This window comes from Podarcis bocagei, assembly GCF_964188305.1.
Source record: "Podarcis bocagei genome assembly, chromosome: 15".
Taxonomy (NCBI): domain Eukaryota; kingdom Metazoa; phylum Chordata; class Lepidosauria; order Squamata; family Lacertidae; genus Podarcis; species Podarcis bocagei.
Window position 1 is genome coordinate 19,262,465 of NC_138141.1, and position 20,304 is coordinate 19,282,768.

A 20,304-nucleotide genomic window follows, 5' to 3' on the forward strand; every position below is an offset into this window, starting at 1 on the left:
TCCTGAGTAGGTTGTCTTTGCAAGATCTCCAGCCACCGTCTATAATTGGGGCTTTGGCTTACTTAAATATTCCCAGTGTTGAAGTAAAGTCCATCCAGTTCCTTGAAGCCAACAGTCCACCACAAATTCGTTGGCATTGGCTCCACAGGGAGAGTGAGGAAAGGCGAACTTTCATGAGCACCACTGTCCAATTTTTAGCTGCTTGAAGGACTAGGTTCCTGGGTTGTTCCTAGTCCAGGTTTGTCGCCTTGGCAAACAAGGCCTACGGTATTGGCTTTGTATCTTGGCAGCTGGTTTCTGTGGTCTCAGGTAGAAGACTTTCCCAGCCCTTCTACCTGTGAGAAGAGATTCTAGGTTTCATACCTGAGACCTTCTGCATACAATTGGCACCTGCATAGAAAAAGGATGTATCACTGATGTATTCAACTGTAGGCATTGCCTCCCGCTTCACAATTATATTTCAGGTGGAACTAAAGCTGTGGGTTGTTGTTGTTATTATTATTTAGTTGTTTAGTTGTATCCCCATGGACCAGAGCACGCCAGGCACTCCTGTCACCACTGCCTCCTGCAGTTTGGTCCAACCATCTCGTCCTCTGTCATCCCCTTCTCCTTGCGTCCTCCATCTTTCCCAGCATCAGGGTCTTTTCCAGGGAGTCTTCTCTTCTCATGAGGTGGCCAAAGTATTGGAGCCTCAGCTTCAGGATCTGTCCTTCCAGTGAGCACTCAGGGCTGATTTCCTTAGGAATGGATAGGTTTGATCTTCTTGTGATATATATAATGTTACAGTAGAATGGATAATATCAATATTACTGCTTCTTCTCCCCTCCCCTCTGCCCCTGTGGGGGCAGTTGAGGGAAGATAGAGCCCACTGTAGGAGGTGGTTGGTGACAGTATTCAGAACCTGAATGAAGACCACTTAGCTCACATGACTTGGCTCTTTTTTTGTGTGGACTCTCTGAATGATTCGATAAGTCAGTAGCTGTTTTCTAGCATGGCCCCCTTGACCCAGGATATGCTCAGCTGTGCACAGTCTGGTCACATGGGATCACATTCACAAAACCAGCATACCGAAATTCAGTAGAAGCCTCAACCATCTTCAGTTACCATATGGCCTTATGCTGAGTCAGACCATTGGCCCACCTAGCTCAGTATTGTCTACACTGACTGGCAGCAGCTCTCCAGGGTGCATCCCCCCAGGTGTACCTGGAGATGATGCCAGTTGAACCCAGTACCTTCTGCATGCAAAGCATATGTTCTTCCCCTGATTCTATGGCCCTTCTCCATTGGTTGACTTTGATATGAAGGGTTATAAGAAGTTGGAGTCTTAAATGATTAGTAGTATTACTCCTAGAGCTTTGCTTGATAAATATACATGTATGATGGGCTTCATAAAAAACATACCTTTCTGACTCTCCCCCTTTAAGAGTGGGACATGTGCAAGCTATAGCAATCTGCTGTGCTGTTTAGGAAAAAGACTCCCAAATTTCCAACTGCTAGAACAATGGCAGGCAAAGCTTGTAGATGGGTGGCTTGCTAGTTTGGGGCTGATTTATTTGTGTCAGCCTGTTCAGCACCAGTCCAGCAGAATTGTCTTCACCTGTGCATTCGTATTAACCTGTGGCACAAACCTCCCCAGGAGGATCACTTGGTTTCTCTTGAAGCAGAAGGAGATTTCCACGGTGTGTGTCTCCCTCCATAATCCCTTCTGCACCACGTTGTGGCTTTACTTTGCTTAGAGGGACATTTATTTACTTATTCAGGATGCACAGGAGATTAGGAATTTATGATGTCAGTCAGATGTCGAATATTAAAAAGTGCAGATCATTTTTCTGGACTGTGCCGTTTTGGGAGTGTATAATTGGGAATCAATACCCACATACTTTGAATGTGTTTTCGTGGGTCTCTCACCCCTTCCATTCCTTCTTTCTTAAAAGCACAACTTTAGTGAAAATGGTCGACTTGTCTATTGATCTTTCTCTTTCAGATCTTAACAGCGTGGATGGCTATAATACCTTGCTTACATCTGCAAGGGTTTTCCTTTTTTTTATGTGTGTGGCAATAAAATAGCCTTAATCCACTGAGCATAAATAGAACATTTCAATCATATTTCGCTACCAGGAGCCTGAGAGATAAAGTGCTTTAAAGACCTTGCTGAAAGAGACTGTATGAGATTGGCTACGATAACATCATGCTATAAGCAGGTGCCAAATGGAAAACTTTTGTTCCTGCTGAAATTTGTTGATAGAGATATTTCAAATAAATGACTTGCCGAAAGCCAAAGCACTGTTATTTGTTAAAAAAAAACTAAAAAACAAAGACTTGGTTATGTAACCAATGGAAGGGTTGGGACACTGAGTTTGATTGCCATGTAGATCTGTAGGTGAGCTGTTGGGTGTAGTAAGATTAATGCGTTCTTTTGTCATTTCTGACACCCTGTTCAAATGCCTTGCTTGGGGCAGTGGGAGGGAGCAAGGAAGAGGAGCCTGCAAACACTCTACTGGGATTGTGGTTCTCTTCTAACATTCATGTGTCCTTCGGTATGGAAAGGGGCTCTTCAGAACAGCACATTCGGCCCTCGTGGGCTCTCATGCGGCTCTGAAAAGGTGGTGTGATGCTGTGTCTTCTCCAAAATGATATGCTTGCACCAAGTCCCAGTGTAAGGAGGCAGCGATTTCTGTCCACCCTGACTTTGTTGAAATCAGCACTGTTTCCGTTCCACCACAATTTGTCTTCCACAAAAGACTGCATTATTTGTCTCACTGTCCATCATGGTTAAAACAAAAATAATTAATTACAGGCAATGCCCTGTTTGTGTGGGGGTTGTGTTCCTGGTCATTGCGCGCTTATGTGAAATTGTGTGAAATCAGAATCCATTGGAAAAGCCTGCAAACACTCTATTCCGCCCCCGCTCCATCCCTGTTCCACTCTTTTAGTGACGTTTTGGTGATGTCTTTATGAAGTTTCTGGGTCATTTCCAGGTTTGGTCCTGTGCGTGTGTGTGTGCAATCACACACATATCGGTCGCAGCTAAAATGGGAGTTGTCTGTGTGTAATTGATTTCAATGGAAGGGAAGCATTAGAAACAATGCAGAAAATAATGTAATTATTTATGGAAGATTTGCAAACTCAACAAGATGAATATGACCACTGCTCATATTTCCTTGTGTGATTTCCATTTCTGACTTCAGACGACCATGCAAATTGTGGCAATTTCTGCTGCTATTCCCATTTCTGATGGAATTCTCTACCTGGTATCCAGCCAAAATGGGGCACAGGGTTCAAAAGTGAGGTAGTTTAGATCCTCGCTCCTGCATACCTGAAGGAGCGTCTCCATCCCCATCGTTCAGCCCGGACACTGAGATCCAGTGCTGAGGGCCTTCTGGCAGTTCCCTCAGTGAGGTTACATGGAACCAGACAGAGGGCCTTCTCGGTAGTGGCCCCCACCCTGTGGAATGCCCTCCCTTCAGATATGAAGGAAATAAGCAGCTATCTTATCTTTAAAAGACATCTGAAGGCAGCCCTGTTTAGGGAAGTTTTTAATATTTAATGCTGTATTGTTTTAACACTCGATTGGGAGCCGCCCAGAGTGGCTGGGGAAACTGTGAGCTGTGGCAGCCAGTAGCACTGGAGGCCTTCCTTGCACCCAGAGGTCTCTGGCCTGCCAAAGTAGGGGAAAACCAAGAGCAGGCTTCCATTCTCTCCCTCTCCCTGGGGCACTCTTCAAATCACACTGCATCATGGCTTCTGGAAGGCACCACCATTGCCACTGGAAGTAGCAAGTATAAGTGCAAAGAAGTGGGAGTGAGGGAAATTAAATGAGGCACTTCCATTGCCACCAAAGGGAGGGTGCAAAAAGGTTGCAGAAAACTTTTTGGAGATGGACAACTGTGTCTCCTAGTTTTGCCACCTGTGAACAGAGGGGCATATTTTTCAGGTGAGTGTGAGGGCATTTCAGCTGAGGACTGCTTAAACATGAGCATTTTAGCATTTAACTTGCACACCTATTGGCAGTGGATGGGCCATCAAGGAGCTTCAACCTACTTGATTGTTTTATATGCAGAAGACCGATCAATCCATTTCAGGGTCAAAACCATCTTGGTTTCAAGTGGTTAATCCCCCCGGTGCAAAAATGTGGGATCAGGTTGTGCCCCCCATTATATTCTGCACTATGCAACTAAACTGGTTCAGTCTTCCTTTCACTGCTGCATGCTGCAAAGCACATTTACATTTAGGCAGTGTTATTCTGTGGTAACATTCCCCGCCCTCTGGTTGTAGTGACCCTCTCCACTGTTAAAATGTGGAGAAAAAACTGTGTGGGACTTTTAGTGCAGGGCTGAGGAACCCCAGACCTGGTGACCTCCCAAATCTGCTCTTGGGACTCTCTCTAGACCACACCCCCTATATAAACCACACCCCTCACCTGCTTTGCTTTGTACCCCAATCGAGTGTCTGGGATGTGCCCCTAGGCAGCTGCTTTTCTCATAGTTCATGCCCCTTTGAGCCTGTTTGGGGAAGGGATTTGATTGACAGGGGGGTGATACTCCATACAGTCTGTAGCTTAGCTGTGATTGGGTGGCTGTTTCCTCCATGTGTCTTTGTCATAGGGATGTAGACGAATTTCAGCGATGGGAATTTAAAACCGATAGAAGTTGGGCAACTATTTCTTCCTCTGTCTTCTTGGGATCAATCCTGCTACTGCCCCATCTTGACATATATAGCTCAGCCTGCTAAATATCATTTGGGCCGCGAGACCAATGGCTCAAGAACTTCACCAGTTCACTCTTCAATGAGCAGCTGTTTTATAAAAGAGACAGTGCACGCTCCCAACCAGAAAGGCCATGGATGGGTGCCTTTCATCACCTGTCTTGGGAAGTGTCTAGATTCACAGCCCTGGGTTAGGAGTAGAGATGGAAGCAGGAAAATAAATCTCCCAGGATGTTGATTAAGTACCTTTTCCTCTTCACCCCCACCCTCCCCGCTTCCAATCATTCTGTTGGCATTTCTGCCCTTCCTTAACTCATATATTGCTGTTTCTTCTCACCAGTTGTTTCCACATTTTTTTTTATAAATGTAAAAAGCACTTTATGACTCCTCTCTCAGCAGCCCCGACTAGCCACCATGAGAGGTGGTCCATCAGTAGATTGGGGGTGATGGGGTGGGGTGGGGTGGGTTGAGCAAGGCTACAACAAAAAACCATCTATCACACGTCACATCAGCCCAGGTGTGTGAGAGGTGGGTTTTGGTTTGTTTTTTTATAGTCTGTGAGTATGCTCATGTCTTTTAAAGCCTTATTTGGTTGTATGTATAAATGCTTCAGGAGAAGTCTTGAATATATATTTTTTTATGACAACAAGCTTATGTGGTTGTTTAAAAATTCCCCTGCTTAACCCTCCCAGTTAAATATAACATCTTTCCTGTGATTCTTAACTGATGAGAATCTGTCAGTAACAGTAGCTTTTGTGAAACATCCCCATGGGTTAAGGGCTGGTGTTTAAAAATAAATTCTTTCCACCCCGGCACTCAAAATCTCTGAGCATACCAAGAGGACTCACTTTCCACCCATCTTTTGCCTTTCTGTAGGAAACTGCACAGTGGGATGAAGACTTATGGGTGTGAATTGTGCGGGAAAAGATTCCTTGACAGCCTGCGGCTCCGGATGCACTTATTGGCTCATTCAGGTAAGTTTGGAAAAATGGGGGGGGGGCATTCCTTCCTCCCATACACTTTCCAGGTTAATGGTATTTTAGCTCAATCAGGATTGGAATATGCTGAAACTCTATCATCATCATCCCCATCATATTGAGTTTAGAGCATACAAGAAGATGAATACTTAGGTCCAAAATAGATGTCAATGCATTTCATGTTATGTCACTCCCTCCTTATAAATAGTGACTGGTGTGTGTGTGTGTATGAGGCAGGACTTGTTCCAAAAGAGAGACAAAGTTGGGAGAAATGTGTATTTTAAAATTGGTTGCAATCCTCTCAGTTTCACATATCCCTTCATCATGGAGAACATTTGTTGTTTGTTATTGTTTAGTCATTTAGTTGTGTTTGACACTTTGTGACCAGGCACTCCTGTCTTCCACTGCCTCCCGCAGTTTGGTCAAACGCATGCTGGTAGCTTCGAGAACACTGTCCAACCATCTCGTCCTCTGTCATCCCCTTCTCCTTGTGCCCTCCATCTTTCCCAACATCAGGGTCTTTTCCAGGGAGTCTTCTCTTCTCAGGAGGTGGCCAAAGTATTGGAGCCTCAGCTTCAGGATCTGTCCTTCCAGTGAGCACTCTGTGTTCCATGGAGAACATAGAATGAATCAAATCACAGGTGTGTGTAGAACAAGGTTTTACAAAGCCACCAAACTGAGCTGTTTGCTGACAATTGGCCCTCTTTGCTGTTAACCTGTGACCCAACTTGTTCCCTTTTCATCCCTGTGAAATATTGCTCTGGTCTGCCTGTTGAGGATGTTTGTGTGATAACGGAAAGCTCACATACCTGGTCACCAGCCTGAGTTAGGTCCCAACTTGTAAGAACGGAACAGCTTTTCTTATTTTGCATAGATTATTTTGTGTCTGAAGCTTGCTGTGTGGGCTGTTGGGCCAGTACTACTACTACTACTACTACTACTACTATTATTATTATTATTATTATTATTATTATTATTATTATTATTAAAAAATAGTTTTGCAGTTTAAAAATTTACAATCAATTATCCAACAACATAAAAACAAGATTCCAAAGAATCTCCTGTACTTCTCTCCTCCCCTTTGTGGTTCTGTTTGTTAACAATTTCCTCTTGCATCTTTTATAATAATCCAAATATTTTTCGTCTCTGTTATATCCAAAATTCAACATTAAACTACAAGTGTTATTCCAATCCTGCTAATGATTTTCGCTGTTTACGATGGTTTTTAAGATAAATTATGTAATTTCCCCATTCCTTATTAAAATTTTGGCCTTCCTGATCTCTGATTCTTCTGGTCATTTTTGCCATTTTGGCATAGTCCATCAACTTAATCCGCCATTCTTCTCTGGTAGGGACTTTGTCTTCTTTCCATCTCTGGGCCATTAACATCCAGACAGCTATGGTCACATACATAAATAGTATTTTCTGCTCTGCTGGGATTCGGGCACTTGTAAGTTAGGCCAATATTATCTCTGTATTGCAAATAGGCTTGGTTGAGAGAAAAATGGCAAAGCTTGCTCATGGCCAACACAAGACTGAACCAACAGCTTTCTAGTCCATAGTGTGGTCTTGTGTCCACTTACAACAGGCTACCAAATAATGGCAGCCATTGTGCTAGGACAAAGGATGTGCAGAAGTTCAACTCCTTGGCCTCTAGAAGCTGTGGTCTCCTTCCCTCCTGAGAGTTTTCCATACACCAGAAACATACTTCTAATGATTGCCATTGGAGTTAGGGACCTCCTGGTTTAAATGCATACCAATTCAGACCATGAGCCACGCTTCAGACTTTGCCCTGTTGAAGAGTACAAACTACAATTTCTCAATGATTTCCCAGCCGTTAAAACCAATTGGTTACACTTTGTCAGAGGTCCTCAGAGCCAGGTCTTGCCGTTCTGGATGGTTTTCCTTGGCTCCTTGATACTGCAGGTGCTTAAGCACAGCCCTGGAGCGGCAGACTTTGAATCCCAAGTGGCTGATTACTATTCCATCCGTCCAGGATGGACAGACATGGCTCCCCCTATTTCACCCGTCTTTGTCTCCACCAATACGTTCTGCATTTCTGTGTATGTGCTGCGAAAGCTGCATTCTCTGCGCAACCACTGGAGTTGCATTAGTAAAACTGTTGCAGAATTAGGCACTCGCTTCCTGTAATGAATCTCACGATTGGGCTCAAATTATGCAGCCTCCTTAATTAAATGGCTATCGAGGGGCTGGAATGCTAAGTGGGAGGCTTGGTACCCTGAAAGTTAATTCAGTCCTAAACTTACTTGCAGGAGGAACGCAGTGTACAACCATCCCATATACTCAGTTCTCTGAAAGGTGCTCCTTACATAACTTATGTGTCCCAAGCGTTGCAGAAAGGGGGTGGTATTTAAGCAAGAGAACTGAAGTGGCAGGGGGGACCGTCCAATCAGGACAAAGCATGCTGAGTGATGGCAGCATACCGCCTTGACTATTGTGGCTGGCTGGTTGGGAGTCTCTCTCACATGATTTTGATGGTGTGATGATTTTGATGGTGTGATTAATTAATGATCAAAGGTTTGGAGGTCCACACTGGGACCCTTTCTTGAACAGACTCACCTCCTCACACACAAAGGCACATGCCCTGGTGTAGCCTTTGTGCAGAGAGAGAGAAATCTGCCACATTCTGTTTCTCTCAGTTTTTCAGTTTTTCCTAATCTTAAAATCAGCATTTCACATTCCTGCATTGATTTGGCATTCTTCTTTTAACATTATAAAATTCATCGTGAAAATTCATCAGCATCTTGATCCTAACCCCACCCACCATGTTTTTACATGCAGTTTTGACTAATGTACATTTTTGAAATTTCCCCCTAAACAAATGCATTTTATGCCCCCTTTCTTCTAATACGTATACACATTTTTGCACATATTCTTTGCTTGGAAAACAGCATTGCAAAATTCGGAGAAGTGTAGATTTCAAAGGATGGCAGTGTTTTGGTTCTTGGTTCGAGATCTGCAGATTAGGTAAAAGGTAAAGGGACCCCTGACCATTAGGTCCAGTCATGGCCGACTCTGGGGTTGCGGCGCTCATCTCGCTTTACTGGCCGAGGGAGCCGGCGTACAGCTTCTGGGTCACGTGGCCAGCATGACCAAGCCACTTCTGGCGAACCAGAGCAGTGCATGGAAACGCCGTTTACCTTCCCACCTATTTATCTACTTGCACTTTGATGTGCTTTCGAACTGCTAGGTTGGCAGGAGGCAGATTAGGTAGTTTCTCATTAAAATTCGGAAAGCTAACGAGCCCCCTCCTGCCCAGCACAAATTTGTTCCTCACCCCCAACTGCTGTGCATTCATTCACCATATTATTTTTGAGTCCTAGCTACACAGCAGCTAGGGAGAAAGGGAGAAGGCGAGCTCTCTGCATCTCTCCCCTGGCTCGCTTGCTTAGAAGAGATAGGTGAACAGGTGATAGCAGCAAGAGGCAGCAGCAGAAGCAAGGCCTGGGGGCTCCAAAGGCTGGTTGTGGACTCACTGCTGCAGTGCGGACCTTGGCGATTGCCCAGTTACACTGATTCCTGACACTAGCCTTGGACACAGATAGGGCTCTCCTACCATGTCCCAGTTGTTAGCTTCTGGACTATTTACAGTCTGGTCCTCACTGTAATCATGGGAAGGAAGCAACAGTTGCAGGGTGTTCACAGAGATTTGCATGTATTTATTTAACAAAATTTAGATACTGCTTGCTGGAACAAAAGACCTCTGAGTGGCTCACAGCAGACGGCCTAAAATCTTCATTTAAAACACCAATTTAAAAGCAGGTTACATTTTGTAAAAAAAAAACCCAACCCTTTAAATATAAAATAAAACCAGTAATTTTAAAACACTTTATAACTATTAAACTCTCATGTCAAAATTCTGTGCTAAAATTATATGCCTGGGTAGGCTTGATGGACCAAAAATGGTTTCGGAAGGTGCTGTAAACAACTCAGTTGTTGATTGCCTTGCTGTCAAAGGGCAGAAGCTGAGCATGATGGGAAACTACAGCCTTAGAACAGAGGAAGCAAGGGAGATGCCTTGGTCCAATCTAGCTCTCTCTCCACTGAGAGGCAGTGGCTCTCCAGGGTTTCAGACGAGGGTCTCTGCAGCTTTACAGGAATAATAATAATAATAATAATAATAATAATAATAATAATAATAATAATTTATTTGTACCCCGCCCATCTGGCTGTGTCTTCCCAGCCACTCTGGGCGGCTTCCAACAAAGATTAAAAATACATTAAAATGTCACACATTAAAAACTTTCCTAAACAGGGCTGCCTTCAGCTGTCTTCTAAAAGTCAGATAGCTGTTTGTTTCCTTGACATCTGATGGGAGGGCGTTCCACAGGCTGGGCGCCACTACCGAGAAGGCCCTCTGCCTGGTTCCCAGTAACTTTGCTTCTCACAGTGAGGGAACTGCCAGAAGGCCCTCAGAGCTGGACCTCAGTGTCCGGGCAGAACGATGGGGGTGGAGATGCTCCTTCAGGTATACTGGGCCGAGGCCGTTTAGGACTTCAGAGGTCAGCACCAACACTTTGAATTGTGATCAGAAACATACTGGAAGCCAGGGATTGAAACTAAGTCCTTCTGTGTGCAAGGCAGATGCTCTACCACTGAGGAAATATAGGAATATATTCCAAGGGAAGCTTCGTCCCTCCAGCAGAGCTCCACATTTCCACCCAGCGAAAACTTCTCTGTAGGTATAAAAAGAACTTTCAACCTACGTTTGAGGGTGATAAGAGGGTGGGCAAAAGTCTGTTCCTTCTTTCAGTTTTTCCTGGAGTCAGGTGGGTTAATTCTGACAGGTGACAAAATATGCCAGGGTTGCTGAAGCTCCGTGTGTTCCCTGGGAAATTTTTCGGAATGGGGGATGTCAGTTGCCACAATAAATTGTGGGGGGATTTCAGTTGTGTTGGGGAGAGGTTAATTGGGGGACATTTGCACCTCCTGAAATTAAGCCCTACCTCTGAAAATAACTGGAATGTAGCTGTCCACTTTTATATCCTGTTTACAGGGCCAAAAAATTATGGAGAGGAAGTATATGGTTTCAGCACAAATGCAAATCTATCTATCATCTATCTAGCTATCATCTATCTATCATCTATCTATCTATATCTATCTATCATCTATCTATCTATCATCTATCTATCTATCTATCTATCATCTATCTATCTATCTATCTATATCTATCTATATCTATCTATATCTATCTATATCTATCTAGCTATCATCTATCTATCATCTATCTATCTATCATCTATCTATCTATCTATCATCTATCTATCTATTTATCTATCTATCTACCATCTATCTATCATCTATCTATCTATCTATGTATCTACCATCTATCTATCTATCTATCTATCTATCTACCTACCATCTTCTATCTACCATCTATCTATCTATGTGAAACATTGCAAATGCACCGTTCATTGTAAGTTCTCAAAGTGAGGTGCAGTGCAAATCACAGTTCCCAAAATCTCCAAACCAGTGAAACAATCAAACCGTACACAATTTAGGTAAAATAACAGGTAAAAAATACAGTTCAAGCCTTAAAACTTCAAAACTTCGAAATAAAAACTGCAGCGCAAAGCAGTTTCCTTCCACATGGAAGGGTTAGCATCCAGTAAATGCCCAGCCAAATAACTAGGTCTTTACCTGGTACTGAAACGAGCATCAGTGGCAGATACGCTTCAGGGATGGAGGGGTTTCCAGGGACAAGGTGCCACTGAACATAAGACCCTTCCTTGTCTCACCTCAAATGCGCGTCTGCCCATGGCAGAGTGTCAAGGAGGAACTCCCTGCACATTTTCAGCCAGCGAGGGGGTCTTGCTTCAGATATTTGACTCCCAGGACATTTAGACCTTTATAGGTTAGCCCCATCACCTTGAAGTAAAGGTAAAGGGACCCCTGACCATTAGGTCCAGTCGTGGCCGACTCTGGGGTTGCGGCGCTCATCTCACTTTATTGGCCGAGAGAGCCGGTGTACAGCTTCTGGGTCATGTGGCCAGCATGACCAAGCCGCTTCTGGCGAACCAGAGCAGTGCACGGAAACGCCGTTTACCTTCCTGCCGGAGTGGTACCTATTTATCTACTTGCACTTTGACGTGCTTTCGACCTGTTAGGTTGGCAGAAGCAGGGACCGAGCAACGGAAGCTCACCCCGTCACGGGGATTCGAACCACTGACCTTCTGATCAGCAAGTCCTAGGTTCTGTGGTTTAACCCACAGCGCCACCCGCATCCCCTCATTAACTTGAAACCAGACCCCAAATCCAGCCTTTGAGTCCATGCAAGCAGCCGGCTGCCTGAATAGACCATGTTAGGAAACAAGATATGCAGAATTCATGTTTTGTGTTCGTGCGTGCATGCAAGAGAGAGTGGTGTGTGTGTGAATATTCTGTAACCACCGAATGCAAGGATTGCAAAACCAGGTTTGGCCAAACCTGCCGGCGATTCCCCAGCGTCCCATCGCGCTGTCCGGCGGTGGGGACAGCACGGTGTCGGCCCGTGTGGAGAGAGCGCTCTGCTGCCTCTCGCTGTGTTTTCCCTTCCCCTCCCTCCCTCCCTCTCCTCTCTGGCGCACGCTGCCTCTGTTTGTTGTTGTCGTTTTGGCCCAGTGCCAGCAGCTGGCTGGCTGGCTGCCTGCTTTGCGGGTACAGTATGTACAGTGAGCGTCGAGCCAAGTTTGTCATCATGAAAGGTTTTTTTTTTTTCCCCTTTCCTGCCTGCCTGGGTGGGAGGGAGGGAGGAGCTGCTTTGGTGCTCGAAAACAACCGCGTTAAATTCCAGGGCTGTTGTTTATGAAAGCTACCGGCACCCCCTTGGGCTGTTTTATTCCAACTTTCTCTGCCCCCACCCTCCTTTTTTTGCTCTCCCTCCATCCCCAGATAAGCTTACACTGATTTGACTGAATGAAGGCCTCCTCTTAACACTGGAACAATGGATTGTTTTTTTTAAAACCTGTTTCTTTCTCTCTCTTTCTCGGATAAATTCACAACTTGTTTAATTAGAAATTGACTCCCTAGGTGGACCAGCCAGCCCCCCTATCTGCTGTTTGTCCCATTTCCCACCCCTGCCTGCACTTAACATGTTTTGTAGTATTTCGCTATATCGTTGTAAAACCTCGGGCTTAATTGAAGTTAAGAGCCGCGTGTGTGTGGCGTTTTTTAATTTCACTTTGGATGCGCGTTAACTAATCAAGTGTTTACGAGCGATACCTGATGATTTTTATTTTAAGAAATCAATTAACAAACGATAAACCCTCGCATTAAATAACAGGATTGATCAGGGCAGCCCCTGTTCCCGTGTGCCCTATGGAGGTCAGGGCTGCTGTGCTGCCATCAGAAATGTGTGTATCTTTGTATTGTGCGCTGGAGGACTGAAATCCTTGTTCTGGGCCTCTTCTCACCACTCTCTGAGTCTCTGTCCACCAGAAATGCAGCCACCCACAAATGGACCAGCCCTAAAGAGAGAGAAAGTGATGAGATTCCAGGTACACCTGGGATTTGTCTCCCATATGAAACCCTGGAGGGCAGCTGTAATACTGCAATACTGAGCTTGATGCACCAAGGACCTGACGTGGTATATAAGGCATCTTCCTGTGCTCCTAAGAATGGCTCAGCTTTGACCAGGGTGGATTTGATTTAAATCAAGTTGATTGAAATCACGATTGAAATCACTAGTCAGTAAGACTTTATTTATTTATTTATTTATTTATTTATTTATTTATTTATTTGCAGAAAGACTAATTCTTGCTGGTATAATCTTAATATTTGCAACCAGAGGAAGGTTTCATTTTTGGAATAATAAATTTTCAGAGTGGTTTTTTTTTACAGTTATATCAAAAATTACAAGATTTAGTTATACTATTAAAATACATAGACCGATAATTATGAAATTATTGGGAGGTTTAATAAGTTAACCGTTTATATTTGGAGAACTTTTCTGCTGTACTTTATTGGAAGGAGAAAAAAATAATAATTTCCTTAATAACAATTTAAATAATTTATTTAACTAAACAGGCACGTCCAACTCCCATGATACTGTGATCTACTCCCAGTATAAAAAAAAACTGGCAGTGATCTACCCATTGTCATTGGAGGGATGAGGAGCGTGCGTGGGTTGGGTGGATTTCCCAGAGTTGTTGAGCCATTTTGGGGGGAGGATTGCACAGAGTTTCTAAGCTCCCCCCCCCATAACTTTTTGTACTTGATAACGATCCCGCGATCTAACAGGATCAGCTGGGGATCTACCGGTAGATCACAACCTACTGGTTGGACATCCCTGAACTAAAACAATAACATTATAGCATATGTATCCATGTTTGTTAGCTGATGTGGTTAAACATTTGGGGGGGGGAACCCTGAGTTTTAGCACACATGAAAAACTTAAAACAAATCCTTATTTCCTAATGAATGTCCTTTTGAGTATAATGTAACTTAAATAGAAAGCTATCTTTAGAAAGATTTTTCCTACAAAAGCATTTTATTTTAAAAATGCAATTTAAATTTTAAAAATCTGATTTATATATATATATATATTTTAAAAAATTAAATCTTTGATTTTTATCCACCCTGGCTTTGACTAGGATTGTGGGTGTGCGGTGGAGAAGCAACCTGATAGTGTTATCTGGGATAATGTGATGGTTTGGGTTCATCCCTAGGTTTCAGTCGTCATGGTTTTAGAGCAAAGAAATCTTCCCCAAATCAGATTGGCAGTGAATGTGATCTTAGCAACACAGTTTTGCAGAACTGAAAGGGGGGATGTGGTTGGAGAAGGGAGGAAAAGGGGACGATAATGCAAAGAGGAAACAATATTTCTGCTAACACCCTCGTCTGATGGCTCCCCACACTGATCCATCTAGGGAAACCTGACCACAGATCATTTGTCGGGTTGGGAACCAGGAGGGTAAATCAGAAACACACTTCCAGATTATTTCTGAGTGAATCTTAGGAAAGCAGAAGAGATGGGGCAGTGCAGTGGCTAACCAGGTCCCTTGAAAGCAAGAGATCTCCACTGAGCCATAGCAGCTAAGAGCCCTTGCTAACCCTTCACCCTCTTCTTCCAACAGTTTCTCTAATCCACTCTTAAACCATGTAGGTGCATAAGCAAAATCCCTACTGGGCCCCAGGTGTGGATTCTTCTATCTCCCTTTCAATTTCCTTTCATCTTATGAGTGGGCTGGTGTAGCTTGCTGTTCAGAATGCTCTCAAGGGGTGTTTTCCACCCACTTCCACTACCAGAGGATCATGCACAAAGCAAAGTCCTAAAAATGAAGAGGTCTTTTTGGTGATGGCTCCCTGTCTATGCAATGCTCACCCCAGGGAGGCTCGCCTGGCAACAACAGCCAAACTAATAGGTTCTCTTCTCCCCGGCATTTGAGTGTTGTTTCTTTTCCTGCCAGCCGTTGTTTATCCTCTCCTCTTTTTTGTTGATGATACCCATGTTAGGTAGTGGTGAGCTTGTTGTTATGGTTTGACTGCTTTGTTTTTTAATTCTTTTGTTTTCCTCTGTTGGATCGTGCATTTGCTTGCATTTGTACGTTTGCTTGAAACGCTTGTGCAAAGCAGATAATGAGCTGAATAATATTTAGAAATAATAATAATGTCATTTTTGCATATGGTGCCTTTGTAAGGCACTGCTTTGTAAAGCAGTGTTGCGAAATGTTGTACCAAGTGGCATAAACATCAACACTCACAGTGCCACTCTCCAATAAAACCACTCCACCATTGTCCTTTCTGTCTATAGTTTTGTGTGGGTGTGCTTTCTTGTGGCAGTGTTTATAGCAACCATTGCAACTATAGGTATCCAAAGCATACAAACCCTATTTGTTAACATAGGCATGGAACACATGGGGCAGTGGCATATGGTAAAAATGGAATGTTCCTAAGGCACTGAGAGGTAACTACAAACTCTGGATCCAACTCAGATTGGCCACACCTTCTGCCTCCTAACTCACCCATGTGACCCTTTTGCTTTGGGCAGAGAGGAGCTGACTAGTGTGCCGGGATAAGGAACCCAAGATACCCATCTCTGCTCCGGTTCCTCAACGAGGGCTATTTTGGCAATTGCAGAGATGGGTTGAGGATGGGTTTCAGGTGAATGAGAGTAGCAGCAATCCATGCTCCCTACAGATCTTCCCAACCCGTCATATGCCCTCATCAATGTGGCAGGGCATTTCTGCTCCCAGTGAGCAAACTCTGAAGCTGGGTTGTACGTTGATGACCCAAGTCTTGCCACCATGAGTGAGTTGCCACCAGCGTCCCCCAAGATCCACAGATCTTATGCCATTTTGAAAGTGGAGGATGCTTTTTAACGCCTCCCAAATTATGATAGATCTATATAGCACCTTGAGTGTCCATGGTACCTGTTGATCTGATGACATAAGTAAATGGAGAAGTCCCTCACCATAGAAGTCTCACCTTTTAGCTCATTCTGGGTCTGTTGTTGTTTATATGAACAGTCAACTTCAAGCAACCTTTGCACCATGACTGCTGGAGCAATATACTGGGTGCAATTGAAATTTAGGGGTCCCGGGGAGGGGGGAGGTCTGTCCTCTTGTCACCCACTTCCTCTTTCTTCATGAGAGCCTTGAAAGGGAGAAGCTGCCTTCCTTTCCCTTCCCTCTGACGTCTATGTCTCCATGAAGGGAAGGTGAGGCAGTGCCGGCTATTCGACTTCAGCTTCTTGTGTGACAAGAATAGAGAAGTGTCCTGCTGGAGACAGACAGGTGGATTTGGGAGCCTGGTGCAGATGAGGCTGCTGAACAAGGGGTGGCAAAATGCACTGGATAACAAAAGAAGACCTAAATGGGGGGGGGCAGCAATCAAACAGTTACCTGCAGTCCTCCTTAGCCTGCTTATTTTGATGCAAGGCCTCAGATGCAACCCTATCTAACACCCTAAGTCTTGCTTCCCTCCAATAATAAACAGGACTATCTTCTTGCTACCCAGTTGCAACCTTCTTAACCAAAGCCTGTGTGCTTCAGAAATGAGGAGAATTCATGGGGAATGAGTTTATTGGCCTCCTTTCCTTCTCCACCCTCCTGCCTCTTGTTCTTCCTGCCACTCGACTCCGTACTTTCTCATTTTCCTGCTCCTGCACCTTGCACCCTTTCCACCCACAATATCCAGTGCCTTGCCTCTATTCTACTCCACTTCCCTTAGTCAAACAAGTTTCCCACATCATTCAAAGAATCGGCACGGTGTGTCAATATTCTTGTGCTTTCTTCCCCCCCCCCCAAGCAGTGAGACTGTTTATGAATATTCCATGGTATCCACTCAGCCCTCCTTTAACATGAGTCATTTGGCATTGGTCTCTCCCTCCCTTCCTTTCACTGTTGCCCTCAAAGACTTATTTTCAACTAGTTCTAGGGACACCTTTAAAAATCTTTTCCTCTAGATCAGAGTGGCTGATCTGGGGCCCTCCAGATTTTCACAGAATTGGAAGGCTCGCCTATTCCAATCCCCTGCAATGCAGAAATATTTCATCTAACATGGGGCTCGAACTCACAATCCTGAGCTTAAGAGTCTCATGCTCTACCAACTGAGCTATCCCAGTTGGCCTCCAGTTCCCAGCATCCTTGGCCACTGCCCACGCTGGCTGGGATTAGTGGGAGCTGGAGCCGAACAACAGGAGGCCATCACCTACTCTAAGTTGCTTCCATTTAATGTCCATCATGCTGAGAGCAGACCCATTGAAGCCAACAGGCATAGCTGACTTCGGTCCCCTAATTCCAGTAGGTCTACTCTGAGTAAAAGTGAGTTGGATGCAACCCAAAGGAGCGGGCTTTTTAAAGAGCAAGAGGAAAAGGAAGTGCTCATGTTGTTCCAGAGTCTCTCTAAAAAAACCCCCACTCTCTTCCTTTTCTTCCCTCCCCTTCTCGCCGCCTCGAGTTTTGGCCGCCATCCCGAATTTATTCCCAGAGTGATGTCATCGGCTTGCTGGCAGGGTCTGGATGTTCTGCCAGCATTCCAGAGAGTTTATGATCACTGGCAGATGCGGCTCCAAGAACACACTGTACCCAGAGCAGAAATTAATGCAGGCTTGAGTGCCGTCCAACCCAAGAGAAGGGGGGGGGGAGAGAGAAAGAAAACACAAACTGTTTAATGCTGTTTATAAATTATACACTTGCTGATGAAAAATACATTTCTTTCTCTCTCCCCCACCCCGCCTTCCTGCCTTTCAAACCACCACCACCCCCCCCCAGCTTTCAGAGTTTAAGCTGACTAGAATAATATGGTTTTGCGTCTGAGCTCCTGTTCTGGCAAAGATCTTCGCTGCTGCTGCTGCAGCCAGCCAGCATGTTCCCCTCCCCTCCCGCACCCCCACCCCCAGCAACCTTTACCTGATGAAATACATTTTATTTCTCAGCACTCCTGTTTGCCTGTCTCTCGTTCTTGTTTTTAAAGCTCCCTTCCGTTCCGCTATTTACGGCGTTCTGACGAGAGCCCCCCTTCCCCCCCCCTGACCGTGCACCAAAGATGATGCCAAGAGACCCTTCTGAAAGCCAATAAGTCATGGATTATTTTTGTCCGGTGCCGTTGTCGGTTCTGCGAACTGCATGGGTTCTCCACCCTCTGGCCAGCCCTTCGTGTTTTCATTTCATTTCTTTTTTTTAAAAAAAAGCTGGTAGACCTCTGCACGAGATGGAGAACATTCTAAGAGTTCAACGGAGGTCACTGTATTAGAAAACACCCCTCCATCCTTCTGGGGTGATGGGTGGTGTGGAGGCAACGGGACTTCAACCATGTTTGCAGCTAGCCGTCAGCTGAAGATCAGATGATGAGCTGATTTATTTATTCAGAACCTTTGCCCTCTCCTTCCCCCTTTTGTTATTTTAATGTACGCAGTCCAAAAAAGCGCACACACTATTGTTCCTCACCCCCCTCTTTTTTTTTTTGCACGGCTTCTGTAGTTCCCCCTTCAAACCCCCCCCCCAACCCAACCCAACAAAAACCTGCTAATGTTTATCATTTGCCCAACAGGCTTGACAGATTTCTGCTTCCTCTCCTGCATCTCAGCTTTAAAGCCCCCTTGTTGCTAAGTAGCAGCCTCCCTGTACTGTAATGGCCTGATTGTGTATTCCGTTCAGCCCTGTATCTTATTTTTGTATGCAAGGCAAAGTGTTTTGATGGAGGACGATTGCAGAAGTGTCTGGAGGCTGTTTTGGAGTTTTATAGGCCGTACAGTACACTCTGTGCCTTCTGAAACGGAACACAGGCTGTTGGGTTTTTTGGAATGGGGTTTGTCGCCATCGCCCCCACCCCACCCCACCCCTTCCCAGCTCAGTCTGTTGGATAGAACATTACTTCAAGGGTGGGGGAGCAGCAATTATGTAATAACCTTACTTACTTTCTCTCTCTCTCTCTCGTGTGTGTGTGTGTGTGTGGTTTGGGGGTTTGTTTGTTATTTTGCTGAACCAAAATGACACATGGACCCAAAATAGATGCTCCACTCTTTCCATCCTCAGCAGTGTTCCACAGATTCACAAGCCTCTGACTGCACTCTTCATGGGAAGAGTGGCCCGGGTGCCTTTGAGCCTGCCTCCCCTGTGCTTTCCACTCCAAAATGCTGATTTCCCACCCACCCCTTCTAAAATTCTCTTTAAAGAAGCTGCCCGTTGAGCGTGCACGCCTCGCGCTCTTGTTGTCTGAAGGAAATCAAGAGGCAGAATTGATGTCTTGGTGGCGCGCTGAGAAAGCTCTCAGCCGCCCCTCACTGTCTGCTCACGGAGAGGAGGGAGGGTGAGAGGCAGAAGCCATATTATCAGTGACACCTGAGCATTCATCTGTCTTGCGGCTATTAGCATAGGGCGGGATGCTCATCGCAGTCGTGTGGATGGGCGGCGGAAAGCTGGTCCGGAGAAGAAGCGGGAGCCCTGGCTAACAACAGTCCGGTGGCAGCCATCTAGGCATTAGCAGCCGCCTCAGGGGAGTCAGGAAGGCTCAGAATCCAGTCAAACATCTGCTGTAACTCAGAGGACACCAAGTGATCACAGGATGCCAACTAAAACTCTCCAGCTCCATTGCAGTCATACTCTTCATACAGGCCTGCCTTTCAAGGCTGTTGTGGGGATGCTTCTGTGCTTCCAGTAGGGAGGATGAGGCCTCTGGGCACCATTTAGAGTGGGTGGACCATCTCTTCCGGCCACAACATGGATGGGGTTTGCAGAAGACCCTGAAATAGTTATCAATGCCTGACACCAGGGCCTGCTAGATCAGTGGTAGAGCGTCTGGTCTCGCAGGTGGAGGGTCTCTGGTTCAGCTCCCGGGACCTGCCCTCCATGTCTTCCTCTGTTCCTAGAGTCTTTGTCCCCCTTGCCCAACGTGGATTTGGGGAGATGATGCCAATTACTTCTGCACCAGGATTGCAACAGTCTAGCGTGGTTTGCGTGACTGATCCTTCAGGAAGGGATTCACTTACACGGACGTTGGGAGTTGTCAGGGGCAGGCATTATATTCCTTTAATAGTCTGGCCCAGACCATTACCCTGTAGGTTTGAAAATGAAATAAGACCTCAGGTATGATGACATCACCCTGACAGTCATGCTCCACGTAGAAGTCTGTTGTTGAAATATATGTACATTCAAAACAAAAACCAAGACGCACTTTTGATGAG

At 45.2% G+C, this 20,304-nt stretch overlaps 1 protein-coding gene and 1 long non-coding RNA gene across 4 annotated transcripts in view; one reads left to right on the forward strand and one right to left on the reverse strand.

Moving 5' to 3' along the window:
* Positions 1-20,304, forward strand: part of ZBTB16 (zinc finger and BTB domain containing 16) — a 196,809-nt gene that overhangs the window by 78,589 nt on the left and 97,916 nt on the right. For all 3 annotated transcript variants that reach the window (XM_081172555.1, XM_081172556.1, XM_081172554.1), the window contains exon 3: positions 5,581-5,678. In XM_081172555.1, the coding sequence (XP_081028681.1) occupies positions 5,581-5,678 (98 nt within the window). The remainder of the gene's footprint in view (positions 1-5,580; positions 5,679-20,304) is intronic.
* On the reverse strand, positions 12,446-18,070 carry LOC308574704. The gene is made up of 3 exons (XR_014002555.1): positions 18,032-18,070; positions 16,107-16,489; positions 12,446-13,147 (listed from the first exon to the last, which is right to left on the reverse strand). It is a non-coding gene; the product is annotated as an uncharacterized lncRNA (long non-coding RNA).